The sequence below is a fragment of the Ailuropoda melanoleuca genome, chromosome X, assembly GCF_002007445.2.
Source record: "Ailuropoda melanoleuca isolate Jingjing chromosome X, ASM200744v2, whole genome shotgun sequence".
In the NCBI taxonomy this organism is placed as follows: Eukaryota; Metazoa; Chordata; class Mammalia; order Carnivora; family Ursidae; genus Ailuropoda; species Ailuropoda melanoleuca.
In genome coordinates, this window is record NC_048238.1 from 10,640,849 (window position 1) to 10,655,063 (window position 14,215).

General features: G+C 47.2%; 1 protein-coding gene across 1 annotated transcript in view; it reads left to right on the plus strand.

Annotated features, from left to right (window-relative positions):
- Positions 1 to 14,215, plus strand: part of EGFL6 (EGF like domain multiple 6) — a 143,463-nt gene that overhangs the window by 102,880 nt on the left and 26,368 nt on the right. Inside the window, exons 8-11 of the mRNA XM_034649299.1 lie at positions 4,283 to 4,375; positions 8,706 to 8,825; positions 11,456 to 11,575; positions 13,943 to 14,077. Coding sequence (XP_034505190.1) covers positions 4,283 to 4,375; positions 8,706 to 8,825; positions 11,456 to 11,575; positions 13,943 to 14,077 — 468 coding nt within the window. The remainder of the gene's footprint in view (positions 1 to 4,282; positions 4,376 to 8,705; positions 8,826 to 11,455; positions 11,576 to 13,942; positions 14,078 to 14,215) is intronic.

The following is a 14,215-nucleotide window of genomic DNA, read 5'->3' on the forward strand; positions in this document are numbered from 1 at the left end:
TCAGACCACCCTGGGCTCGAGTCCTAGGCCAGTGTCCTTCGGTTTTTATCCAGGACACCATAAGCTGTCACCAAATTGTCCACCCGTTGTCACCAAATCCCTTAATCCGTTCAATAGGATAAACACACAACTGTGTCCCATACACTTTAGGTGTTGGTGTGTGCCATACACGGGAAAGCACAAAAATGTTAGCTTTTTTTTTTTTTTAAGAATAACAGTACTACCTTCTGTCTCTGCCCCAAACTCCTCCACTCTAGCTGGTTCAGAAATATCTGGATAGACCATAGGTGAACACAGAACTTCAATACATTGAAAGGCGCTGACCTATGTGCCACCCACCATCAGTTTCCTGGTGACAAGATGACAAGATTATCAAGATACTAGAAAAAAATATTTGAAGAGTGTTATTGCCTACCTAGATAAAGAAAGTTAGAACATCCCCCTGGGGCTTTGTCAATTCAAAAAGAGGGTGGGTCCTCACACTGACTGGGCCTCCAGTGTCCTGATCACGGGCATTGTCTTGGGAATGTCAGAATGATGTGGGTGACTTTGGGCACCGTAGGTGAGCTGGCTGACGTGCCACCTCTCTGCAAGGTGAAGAGATTAATCCCTACTTCACAGGGGAAGGAGTGTAAGCATTAAAGGGTGTGCTCAGTACCTGGTATGCCTAGAAAATGTCTCCTAAATCACCCTTGATTCAGAAAGGACCCATGACTCTCCTGTCCCTTCAAAGCACATACAATGCAGGTGTTAAATGTTGCTGAATTCTGGGCGTGATCCCGGCGTTATGGGATCGAGCCCCACATCAGGCTCCTCCACTATGAGCCTGCTTCTTCCTCTCCCTCCCCCTGCTTGTGTTCCCTCTCTCACTGGCTGTCTCTATCTCTGTCAAATAAATAAATAAAATGTTAAAAAAAAAAAAAAAAGAAGGGCTTTCCTTTAAAAATAAATAAATAAATAAATAAATGTTGCTGAATTCTTTTTCTAGACACAGCACATTTTCATCTGAAGGCAGTCAGGTGGAAAGGGCAAAACCCCCGTGGACCGCATGGTTTGGAGTCTTAGAGTTGCACGAGCCTCCGCACCGACTGCCATAAAGCTGACCATGTTTCCGGTGAATCAATGAGGGTGAGCTTGGCTTTCTGTAAGGTCTACTCTGTAAACCGAATCAGAGCAGCTTGGCCACGCCGCAGACAGCCGGTCACGTTCTTGATGCTTTTGTGGACCATGTAAGACCATAGGCAGGAAGGAATTTAGAGCGAGCTGTTGGAAGGGCACGTGCAGAGGCCTCAAGCACAGTGCTCACTGTGCACCGTAGGCAAGCCCCAGAGCTCAGGAGCAGCCCCGCCGCCCCGGTGAAATGTTCAGGTATTAAATTGCAATGACTTTGTATCTAAAATCTGTAATGTATTATATCCGATTTGCATGGTCCTTCCTGACGGTAAAGTCCTGTGCTCCTTGAAGCACCAAGTAACAGGGTGACAAGCCCCTGATTGCCAGATGTCAGATTCCTAAGCCAGAGCGCGGGCTGCATGGTAATGAGATGAGAAGACATGTCCCCCTGCCCGAACAGGCAGAGCCGCACCCCAGCCTGGGAGGTCCCACTCCACCCGGACTTCATATCCGTCCGCCTGTTCACCTTTTGTTCCTCCGGAGGCCCTGACTCCACGCTGGACCTTTCTAGATCTTGGCTCCTGCCCTGCCTAAATCTGCTCCCAGGGCGGATGGCTCAGCTCGGTATCGTTAACCTTCAAATGTATGTCACTTAGCAAGATGAGGTAGCGAGTCGTCCCCAAACAAACCCCAGCGAAAAGCTGCAGATGGAGGAGTTGCAGGGAGTATAGACCAAGAACTGTAGCTAAAATACGCTTACATCTCAGGCCATTAGACATAAACGAAATTTCCCTGGGCTGTAGATTGGCTGTTCAAGTCACGGATCCAAAGTCGCTGGAAGTTGAAAACATGTTGCTGGAGCCTTGACCTTATAGCAGCAAGGGCATTATTCACCATTTCTCTTATGTTCTATTTGGCATTGACCCTGGCTTTCCTATCTGGCCCACGTTGGAAATAACTTTCCAGGGAGCAATCAGAGGTATTCAAGGCTTTAAAAAGTAAAAAAATTATTTTTCTAAACTTAAAGCAGCATTTCCAAGAGCATATCCATAACAAAACAGACACTGGAAAGCAAAATTCTCTTTTGCCTCCAGGAGGGAAAGAATTTTGCCGAGAAGCATTTTTTCCTTACCTTCTCACTTAGGATTTATTCAGAGCCATGGAATGTTTCCCTGTTAAAAGGTCTACACTGATTACTTTATTTACTACTGGAAACTATATGAGCGTCTAACGTGTCCACAGCACTATTAAATGCAGCAGGAGAAACAAAGATGAAGGTTTAAGTCCCTGTTCTGAAGGTGTTGGGAATTGGGTAGTAGACAGAAGTGAAGGATAGAAACCAAATATATGTCTAATTATTTCATAAGATGGAGCCTGATCAATTTCATGGGTGAGACCCACCCACGTTCGGTGGAATTCTCAAAGTTGAGCAGAAGTTCTGATGTGGCTGGAGAAAGCAGTGAAGCCTTCCGGAAGGAGGGCTCATGCAAAGTAGCTCTTGAAGGAGTGGGAGGATATTAACCGTTGGAAGGTGGGGAAGGGGTGCCCCAGGGTGGGGACAAGACAGGAAGAGGCAGAAAGAGTCGGTTTAGAGAATGGCAGGCAATTTAGTTTGACCATAGTGTTGCCTCTGTGTAGGGAACAGAGTAGGTCAAGGGTACAAACTAAGATGGAAGCCGGGTCATGGTGATGATACCTGTACGATATTCAAAAGGCAATAAGGATTGTTTGGTGACTTGTGTGCAAGACGTGGCCTGATCAGAGCCATGCTCTTGGAATGTCAGTTTAATGTTGTATCTGGCATCAGCTTTCCTAGGAGCAGAGCCCGTAAAGGGGATTCTTGTGTCAGTCATCTGTTGCCGGTTGCTCTCTGTCCCAGGCTGTGGTGGGGAGAAGGGGTGGAGAGAGGTGCAGTGTTATTGCCCAGATATCTGTGGGCAGCTTGATTCCCATTAGCTAGATGAGTGTCTGGTCAGCGAGTGACTTGGGTGGCAGAAGCAAGGATGGGATGTTCTCACAGATGGGTTGTCACAAGAGAAGATAGAGATGAACAGGATTTTGGGTCCAGGTGACTGGAAGATAAATGTTGGCGTTAACAGAGAATAAGGTTTGGGGTCGAGTGGGGAGATGCTGCGGTCGAGCCAGGGACTCAACGGGAAGGGAAGTAGGCCGCGCTCCCGGGCCATTGCTGAGTCATCCTTTCGGGCGCTGGCTGGGTCTTGAGCTCCTACTAGATCCAGAAGCTGCTCAGGGCTCCGGACTCCCTGCAGACTCCTTTCTCTCTCATTCATTTTTCTTTTGTCCTGTCCCCTCCTCCTCTTTGGGTTTCCCCATATTCCTTTTGTCCCATCTACGGCCTCTTCTCCCTACCTCCTCCCAGACTCAAACTTCCCATCATCTTCCACTATTTTTTCTTGCTCCCAACCCAGTGAAACTTTCAATCCTTGGTGTTTCTCCCATCACTTCTCTCATCAAACAAATACTTAATGGAGTGCCCAATTTGTGTCAGGTGTCTGGATACAGAAGTGAAAAAAAAACAAAAACAAAAACAGAAGAAACAAATCCTGCCTCTGTCGTGCCAGCATCCTCCCCTCCTCGTGATGCTTCTAGTTCCCATCCTTAGGGCTGGAAGTCGCGCCTCCCTGCCTTCCATCTCTGCCTCAGTCATTTTGGCTGATCACACACAGCTTTAAAAATTGAGTTTGATCATTCAAAAGCAAAATAGGAGAAATATGGAAGACAAAAAAGAGGACAGTGACAGAAAGAAGGAGGACCTTGACACTTGACCCAGGATTGCTCTGGAATCCCTTCCAGCTACTTGTTTTATTAAATGTTCTTGTGTTTATGTGCAAAACTAGCCGCCTGTGGTCTGGGAGGCTGTTTTTCTTTGAATGCCACTTGGAGGCACGGCAGTGCTAGGCGAAGTCGTGATAAACTTGGGTAAACTCGCGCTCAGTTGGGGTGTGGGGGGGAGAGTGATCTAGTTCTCAAGCAGAACCCTTTCCAGTGTCCCGAGGGGGCGGACTGACTAGAGAGGAAGCGGAGCACCCTCTCCACGCCCCCATGGATTTCTCCGCTGTACGGAAGGCTGCCGAGTTTGACCCGCGTGCATTTCTCGGTGCCAGCTACTCCTGTTCTTGTATCATCAAAGCACCTTTCCCTTCCACAGCGACGTGTGAACCTGGATGCAAGTTCGGTGAGTGTGTGGGACCAAACAAGTGTAGATGCCTTCCAGGATACACCGGGAAAACCTGCAGTCAAGGTCAGTACTAGAGGCCGGGGCCCGAGCACAGACGCACCAGAGCTTTCCAAAGCCGTGCAGTCACTGCAGAGGCCTCTGTGCCACACGCGCCCTGCCCACCGTTTCGCAGGTTGTAAGTCGAATCTTCAAGTGAAAGGGGTTTCAGAACTAGATCTTTCCCTCAGTCTCTTCTAGGAAAATATAAAAGTCATTCCGATGTTTTTGTTAAGATGCCAGATAAAAGGCCTTTTTTCCTCCTCTCAAATAACTTGTTTCTAAAATAATTTTCATTGTGTTTTTACACTACCAGAGTAATGCATGTTTTTTACTGAAAAAAACGTCAACGATGCAAAAAGATAGAAGTTAAAAAGTAGGAGCGGAGTTTCCCATCAACACACGCACACACACACCCCAGTCCCTCTTCAAACCAGCATGAGGAGTTTGTCCTCAGTCCCCGAAGGGCTCTTCTCTGGGTCATTCCATTTTTACTGCCCGAAGGCAAGCACCCCGGGGGCTGTTTCTGTGATGCTTCAGACACGAATGTTTCTCCTGGGCAGTTTTGCGTGTCCGCACATACAGAGCTGGCTCGTGCTTCTCAAGGCTGTATCCTCGGCCCCGATGCAAATGCTGCTTTTATCATGGGTGTAAAAAATACTTCGTTTAACCACTCTTATCTGCCTTGGCCCCCGTGTCTTGCCGTTACAAGCAGTGCTGAGTCAGATGTCATTCCACACATATCCTTGCACCCTTGAGTATTTTTATAGGATAAATGTCTGAAAATAGAATTGTTAGGTTGAATGACATGCATGTTTTTATTATATTTTTATTTATTTATATTTATAAGTATATATTTATTTAAATAAATATATTTATATATACATATATTTATATATACATATATAAAATATTTATATTTATATTATATATTTTATTATAATTGACCTATTTAAAAAGGTACTTTAGGACTTACCATAAGCTGTTTATCCGAAGGTATTAAGGAGTGTATTTATACACTTGACAACAGTGTTCTCAACTTGGGCAATTTGATTCCCCAGAAAGAGTTGCCGGATAAAATATAGATCTCAAGGCAGATTTAAGTTGCAGATAAACAGCAGATAATTTTATAAGGTACTTAGGTCTTAAATATTGCGTGAGACATACGTCGACTAAAAAAGTTATCAGTCAGTTATCTAAAATTCAAATTTAACTGGGCATCCCATATTTCTGTTTGCTCCATCTGGGAACCTTACCCCAGGGGACACCTGGCAATGTCTGAAGACATTTGGGGGGTGCTCCTGGCATCTAGTGGGTGGAACCCAGGGAGACTACTCAGCCTCTTACAGTGCGCGGGGCAGCCCCCACCACGGAGAATGATCTACCCCAAATGTCAGCACTGCCGAGGCCAAGGGGCCCTGGGGGGTGAGGAATTGTGCTGTAGTTCAGAAAGCGTCTGCGGTCCGATAACGCAGTCGAGCGAAGAGCAGCGCAGCAAGTTCGGCTGTCCCTGGGGCTGCCAGGCTTCTGGAGGGACGGACAGAGTCCCAGAGATGGGCAGGCAGCCACTCCACTGTGCCACCCCCAGGCCTCGCTGCCAAGCTGCGAGGTTAGCCGCATTCACTGAAGTATTTATATAGCTCCAGCCCTGCAGCTCAGAGGGGAACCTCTGAGCCTCTGACATCCCACCAGCAGCAGAGGCCAGCGTGCTCCCCTGCTTCTGAGAACGGCACCCACCTGCTGGAGACGCTCTAGGAAGCGATAACCCAGCACGTCCCTTAACAGAGGGGTTCACACCAGAAAACCTGTTTCTCCGTATCATCCTGGATTCTGTGCCAAGATATCTTCTGCAGAGGTTTAGAAGAGAGAAGATATTTTTCATGCTGGTTTTCAATTTCCCGTAAAATAGTAGTGTTGAGGGAGTGGTCTAGTTGGCTCAGGTTTGGGACTGTCTGTCTCCTCCAGCAGCTTTCCTGGCTCCCAGGTGGCCCGATCAAAGTCATTGTATATCCATTAATGGTGACAAGCCTCAGCCCTCCACTGTGGTGTCTTTCCCCCAAATGCTTCCCGAGGGATGAATGAGTCACCTCTGAGTTAGGGCCAAGTGATGGGGCGTTTCTCCATTTCCCGTTAATGTCCAATCAGCCTTTTCTAGTTTCCCCTTTTGAAGGGGTTAGAATCCATGCAGGAGAAGGTAGACTAGAAGGGATAAGCAAGGGAGAAGGAGCTTTCAAATGTCCCACTAAGACGTCAGAAAATTCCTGTGTAAGGTTCCTGTCAGAGGCGAAAGCAGCCACTTCTTTATTTTCAAGGATGCGCTTTGCCTCCTGCCCTGCCGAATTTTGGTCTTACACAGAATTTGGTTCTTTTCTCCTTTCTGTATCTTCCTTGAAGTAGTTAAGTCATGAGGCACCCACGTGACCACATTTCCGAAGGTAAGCTCCTCTACCCGTGATTGCTTTTGTCTTCTAAGATGTTATGTATTTATTAGAGAGAGAGAGAACTCGCATAAGCAGGGGATGGGGGCAGGGGGAGAAACAGACTCTGCCTGAACCGGAGCCCAATGTGGGGCTCGATCCCAGGACCTTGAGATCATGACCTGAGCCAAAGGCAGGCGCTTAACTGACTGAACCACCCAAGCACCCTACCCATGATCGCTTCCGAAGTTTTGTTTTCCTTCTGTATCTTTTTTTTTTTAATAAAAAAAAAGTCATTTACTCTTTTTTTTTTAAGAGAGAGAGGAGGGGCAGAGGGAGAGAGAATCTTAAGCAGGCTCCACGCTGAGCGCGGAGCGTGAGGTGGGGCTGGATCATGACCCTGAGATCACGACCTAAGCCAAAACCAAGAGTTGAACACACAACTAACTGAGCCACCCAGACACCCCAAAAAGTCATTCATTCTTAGTATTTAAATTCTTTTTAGGAAACACTGAGAAGCACAGAGAAGAAAGTCACCCTCAGTCCTAGCACCTGGAGCTAACTGTTATTGGCATTTAGAGCATAGCCTCCCAGGCTTAAATGGTGTCCCACAGCCTCACCACCGACAGCTGCCTGTCAGGGCTCCCTCTGGAAGGGTGTGAGCCAACACAAGTTAGTCGGTGTGGGGCCGCCCAAAACAGGAACAACTGAAAGTAGGCGTTGCTGTGGGTGCCTGTCATTGGCTGCCTGGGACAGTACTAAAGGCTAAAGGATCTAAATTGTATTTCTAGCTTTTTATTCAAGTATTATATACACAGAATTGTGCATATAACAACAATTTTCAAATACATCCACATAACCAAGAAACAGAAACGCAGTAGCCTTCCTGAAGACCCCTCCTGCTCCCCTCCAGTGACTTGCCCCCCACTCCCAACAAGGAACTCCATCTTGACCTTTTACAGCACAGATTACTTGTGCCTGACTTTTTTTTTAAAAGATGTAGGGGCGCCTGGGTGGTAGGGGCGTNCCTGGGTGGCACAGCGGTCAAGCGTCTGCCTTCGGCTCAGGGCGTGATCCCGGCGCTATGGGATCGAGCCCCACATCAGGCTCCTCTGCTATGAGCCTGCTTCTTCCTCTCCCACTCCCCCTGCTTGTGTTCCCTCTCTCGCTGGCTGTCTCTATCTCTGTTGAATAAATAAATAAAATCTTTAAAAAAAAAGATGTAATTTATTTGAGAGATCGTGAGTGGGGAGAGGGGCAAAGGGAGAGGGAGAAGCAGACTCCCCGCTGAGCAGGGAGCTCCAACTCTCAACCCCAAGATCAAGAGTTGCATGCTGCACTGACTGAGCCCGCCAGGTGCCCCTTGCCTGATTTTTAACGTCCTCTGTTGTCTCCAGCTTCTTCCGCTCACTGTCAGCGTTGTGAGCTTTGTCCCGCTGTGGCTTGGAGCCGTGGCTTGGTCAGCCTCATTGCTGTGTAGTGTTCCTTTGTGCAAGTATACAAGTCATCTGTCCTGCCCTCTGTTGGGAGATGTTTGGGTTCTTTCCAGCTTGGGGCTATTAAGAATTGTGCTACTGTGGTCATTGTAGTACATATTTCCCTGGTGGGCACACATCCACGTTGCTGTTGGGAAGCTACCCCGGGAGTGGAATCTCTCGGTCATGTGTATACGTGTCTCTAGCAACAGTAGATTCTGCCAAACAGTTTCCCAAAGTGGTTGGGCCCGTTTGCCTCTCCTCCGCCAGTGCACGATCGTTCTGTTTGCCCCACATCGTCATTAGTCCTTCGGAATGGAGTTTTACTGATGATTGGGGAAGAGGCGAGTCATTGCCCTGCGTACCCACCCCCAGCAGTGGGGTCCAGGGAGGCCAACCCAGCTCTCCATCTTCATGTTTCCCGATCCGGTTAGCCTCTCTTCATGTCCTGCCTGCCCCCTACAGATGTGAACGAGTGTGGAGGAAGACCCCGGCCGTGCCAACACCGCTGTGTGAATACGCACGGGAGCTACAAGTGCTTTTGCCTCAGCGGCCGCACGCTCATGCCGGATGCCACGTGTGCGAGTAAGTTCCGACAGCCAGTCTGCTCGCAGTCATCCTCCCAGACTAGATGTTTGCCATAGCAACAGTTTTTTAAAGAATCATGGTAAAATAAATAAAACATGAAATCCACCATTTTAAACTGTACAATTCAGTGGCATTTCATACACTTACACTGTGGTACAACTATCACCACTATCTAATTCTAGAACATCCTCGTCACCCCAAAAGAAAACCCTGTGCCCATTAGCAGTCACCCCCATTCCTCCTCCGCAGCACCCCCTCCCACCGCCACACCCACTAATCTGCTTTCTATGTCTCTGGATTTGCCTATTCTGGACACCTGCGTTTTAAAGAAAGAGGCTAATTGGGGAGAAAAATAAATTCTATTATCTCTATATATGCAGGGTGTATGGGGTTTCTTCATGAAAATAAGCATATTGTTTTAGGGAGGTGATACGTTTAAATTCCATCGTGGGACATCAGTTTTTCCCACCAACTGCCTTTCTCACGCCCCTTGCTCCATGCTCAAAGATTAGGGACTCTTGTTGGAAATACATTCCAATTCACATTCCTGAAAAGAAAAGCCCTTCTGTGATAAAGAGAAACCCATGTCCTGTGGGAGGTAAGAGTATATCCATTCATTTATCTAGAGGCAATCAGGTTTAACGTTGCAGCTGAAAGGCAAACCCATCCTCCCTGCCTGTCTCCCTGCCTCCCCTCGTCGCCCTCCCCTCCTCCCCTTTCCCCCCACTCCCATCTCTCTTTCCTTTGCACTGCAGCCCCCACCAAACCCGGAGCTTACGGCTTCTGCTGGCTTCCTACGGTTACAGAGTTATGGGCTCCCTAGCCCATCAGGGGCTTTGCCACAGTTACAGAGTCTTGGCTAGTGCATGGCTTGCTGCTCCCCTGGCTTGTCCTTGTGTTTCCTGTCCTTGGCAAGCAGCCCCAACACCACCAGTCACCTAGATCCTCTGTTTGCAAGCAGGTTTGAGAGATAAAGCAGACAATTGAAGTCTTTTTAAAAAATTCTTATTGTTATAAATGAAAGAGAAACCCATAGGAGACAAATACGCATATAATATATACAACATAATATGTAGTTGAATGAATTCTTGTAAGGTAAGCGCCTGTGTAACCACTACCAAAGAGCTTTGCCAGAAGCCCCCTCCCTACCCCATCACGGAAACCACTAGCTAGGCTTTCATAGTGATTGCTTAACATTTTTAAAAAGACCTATGCTGATAGATGTTTTGAAACATTCCATGAAAGCCTAATCAGTGCCAAACAAGGTATGTTTTCCCAAATGGAAGGATAGAATTAGGTAAATGTTGAAGACTAATTTTAAAAGAAGACAACTAAAGAGAAAAGAGAATAAATGAGAAATGTTACCATTAGTAGGTGTTTGTTACGTTACCTTGACGTATGTATCCCTCCTTGTACCTTCTTTGTCTCTTTCTGTATGTGGAAGGATTGCTCGGGCTCCCTGTTTAGAGCTCGAAGTGTCCAATGAGCCCTGGACCTCTCTCCTGATTTTATTTCACCTGGGTCCTGATGGTTTCTTTTGTCCCACTGGGTGATCGGCATGTTACGGATGGCACTGGATAAAGGGAGTATATTCACTGCACTTCCCTGTTGGAGACATCTGTGATCCATATATAGTAGACTTGTGCTAAGGAAATGTATTTTTGTGGGATAAATTGTGTTTAGCAACAAGTGATGAAAAGTCCACCTAAATTATCTCATTTACTAAAAAAAGATGGAGGTAGGCAGTTCCAGAACAGCTCAGCAAGGATGCACTCTCTGCCATTCTCAGGGTACTGATTTTATTCTCATGCTTGTGACCTCATAGTCACAAGATGGCTGTCCCAGCTCCAGATATCACACATACATTTAAGGGAGGGCTGACAAAGGGGAGAGGAGTGATGCCAGTGAATGAATGACTCTTTCATGCTTGTCCCTTTCATCATGCAGCAGCATCTTTTCCAGAAGCCCTGCTCCCTCTAGCAGACTCGTCTTTATATCTCTTTGGCCACAGCTGGGTCCTAGGGCCACCCATTGTTGCTGCAAGGGAAGCTGGGATGAAGACAAGTAACTGGCTTTCCAGCCTCAATGATGGGAATGGTGAGGAGAAAAGGGGTCCAGGATGGCTTTGGGGCAGCCAGTCAGTCATATTTGCCACATGCTTTAATACAGACACAGAAATGACCAGGTCTCTTGACCTGAGTGGCTCTCACTAAGGCTGGGTCTGTGCGGAGAGGTCTGTAGAATGGATGTTTTTCCCGATAACTCAAATTGATCGTCTCCATCCGAGGTTGCATTTCCGCCTGGAGAGGCCAGCCGGGTGACATAAAGGCGCGAGGAGAGAATGTACAAGAGGAGAGAAGGAAATGGTCTTTGGTAACTGAGGGGTGCCTGCCCGAGCTAAAGACGGGAAATTTAATACACTGGCCCACAGAACAGACCGTGGTGCCACCAAGATGCCACCCTTGCCCAGATTCCATTTGGGTCTCAGATCAGGACGTTCATCCTGTAATACATTCTGTGATACATTCCATATATGACACCGAATGTCCTAGAATGCAAAGATCCTTTCTCAGTGAGGGCTTTTTACCAGCTCACAGGAGAACACTAACGTTTGCGTACGTTTTCAGACTCCAGGACGTGTGCCATGATGAGCTGCCAGTATGCCTGCGAAGACACGGAGGAAGGGCCGCGCTGTCTGTGTCCGTCCTCGGGCCTCCGCCTGGCCCCCAGTGGAAGAGTTTGTATAGGTAGAGCGGCCGGGCTCACCTGCGCTCCTCCTCCTTCCCCCTCTGCTGAGGTCCTTCTCTGTCATTCAGCACGATCTGCTTGGTGGCTATACTGAAAGCTCCTGGAAGTACAGATTTATGCCCATTTCTGAGCCGATTGGCCACATAGACTCTAGACACACTTTGGGATGTTAGAAAGAACACTCCTCTATTACTTTGGGATTGTCTAATGCCCTAGTGGAAAAGGGATAAAGGTAATTTTATTTTAGTATGTTTACCCTGCATGTTTCACTTCAATTACCATAGAAACCTGCTACTTACTGTCTGTCATTCAGTGAATAAAATCCCAAGGGCCATTGGACTCCGTTTTGGACTCTGGCTAATATTTTCCTACGAAATGTACTTACTTATTTTTCGTTTTTAGATCTAAGACTATTCAGAATAGTATATCCTATCTACGTTAAGTTCTCAAGTAACCAATTTCCCATTGTCTTTAAAGGTTGCTCTAAAATATATGAACTAAGTATTCCAAAATCATTTCTGCTTGGAAGGATGAGTAAATTAAATCCATGATATTAAAGGAGGAGATAGAGCCCTCCTTTACAGCTTTGAATTCAATCAAATCAATGGATTAGAACTTTGGTCTTGCTCTCCCCTGTCTTATTTTGTGTCTTAGTTTTGGGCCCTGCAGAAGCTGACCCCGAGCAAATAGTTGATCTGGGAGGTGATCCCAGGGAGTGCTGGTTGAGGAGGAGGTGAGGGAAGGCCCCAGGACAGGGGTGAGTTCAAGGCCAGTTAGGCCTCTGTCCCCTCTAGGAGACAGGGGAAGCTGCCTCCAAGATTTCCTCCTGGGTCAAGGGCGCTGGGGATTTATGCAACAACTCCTGTTCTTTATTGACTGGGGGGGGGGTTGCTCTGGAACATTGACTCCCCTGCACACCCCGCCCAGCCTGGATGAGGGTCACTGCAGAATGTTGCAGGTGCAGCCTTACGCAGGTACAGAAAGGCTGAGTGCCAAGGGTGATGGATGGGGCACCCAAAGGGTGCCCTCAGTGACTGATGCAACACTTTCTGCCTTAGTTCTCTTGTGGATCTGAATTCTGTTCAGTAACCAAACTGTATATACTCATCGTTCTGTACTTAGATGCACGTGAGCACATAGCATTGATAAGGGCTATCAAACCAAATCAGGGTATTCAAAGAGTTGGTAATCTTCTTTATTTAAATAAGCAAATATCTGTGCAATTGAATATTCCTGTTTCCTGCAATAGAAATACTTCTCAGTGCTGAACTTTTTTTATCCCAAATGTACATAGCTTGATAAACTGCATTTCAAAAGTTCAGCCAAATAGGTCCTAAATCAGTTAAATACTTTAAAAAAAAAACCTGTAAAATTTGAATTTTGGCCCTGCTCTTTGAGAGTAATCAGATTTAATTAGATTCACAGGGTTTAGTATTCCTCAGTGAAATAGGATTTATATGACCAGGCCTGAAGCCAATTTTTACCCACCTCTGATTTGACGGGTGTCATTTTTATTGAAGGGAAAGATGATCTGCACAAAAGTGGTCCCTGAAAAATTATTTTGGTCCATCCAACACGTATTTAGTATTTTAAGAATGCAAAGAGAACAATAAGGCAGCACCGACTTGCATGTTTAACCACAGGTCCAAATGAAGAACATAAAACATCTATTCGATGTGACATCTTCACGTGCAAGCAAAGCCTGAGTCTGGATATTTGGGTCAGCCTAGCCGCCAGCCCCTCGCTAACCTGACTCTCAAGGAAAGCAGGGAAGCCTATTGTTTGCTCAAGTTGCATCACAACATCATTACACTTGACCCACGATTTATGTTTAAGTGCAGTTGTGGGAAACCACGTCTCTGGTTTGGGTCAGTATCGTAGGAACCTTGGGGAGCTGGCCCATGCACTAATTCTTCCGTAGAAGACGACCTCGGAGGTATCTGGTTTGCTTACCGTGTAGTTACCGGACTCAGTTTTCAAAAGTTGTATACTCCATACAATACACACAGCCGGAAAAATATTAATTCCGTCAACAAGCATGTCATGTCTCCGTGCCAAGTGCCAGACATACGCTCCCTGCCCCAGAGGAGCCAGGGCCTACCAGGAGAGATGGGGATGTGAGTAGCGACAGGACAGCGAGACGATGGCTCGAAAACGAGAGGTACAACATGACGGAAACACATAAAGGAGGAGCTGTGAGTGTGCTGAGGGCTTCTAGAACACTTCCCGGAGGGTGTGACGTGGGCAGGAGAGTAGTCAGAATTCTCCACCAGAGAAACTGCTGTGGGTGTGTGCGCGCGCGTGTGTGTTTTGGAGGGAGAGCGCTTTCCTTGCCGTCACTGACACCTTCTGGTTCTGCATCCTAGACATCGACGAATGTGCCTCCGGTACGGCCGTCTGCCCTTACAAGCGAAGATGTGTGAACACGTTCGGGAGCTACTACTGCAAGTGCCACGTTGGCTTCGAACTGCAATACGTCGGGGGCCGATATGACTGTGTAGGTAAGAGTGGGGCGCCTTTCCCTTTGCCGTCCCCCCGCCAGCCCTGTAGGCTTTGTCTACAGCCGTTTGGCTGTCGATTCGGTCTCGCAGTCAGTCTCCTGTACTGACCAGTTGAACAATACCGAAAAGGTCACGTTG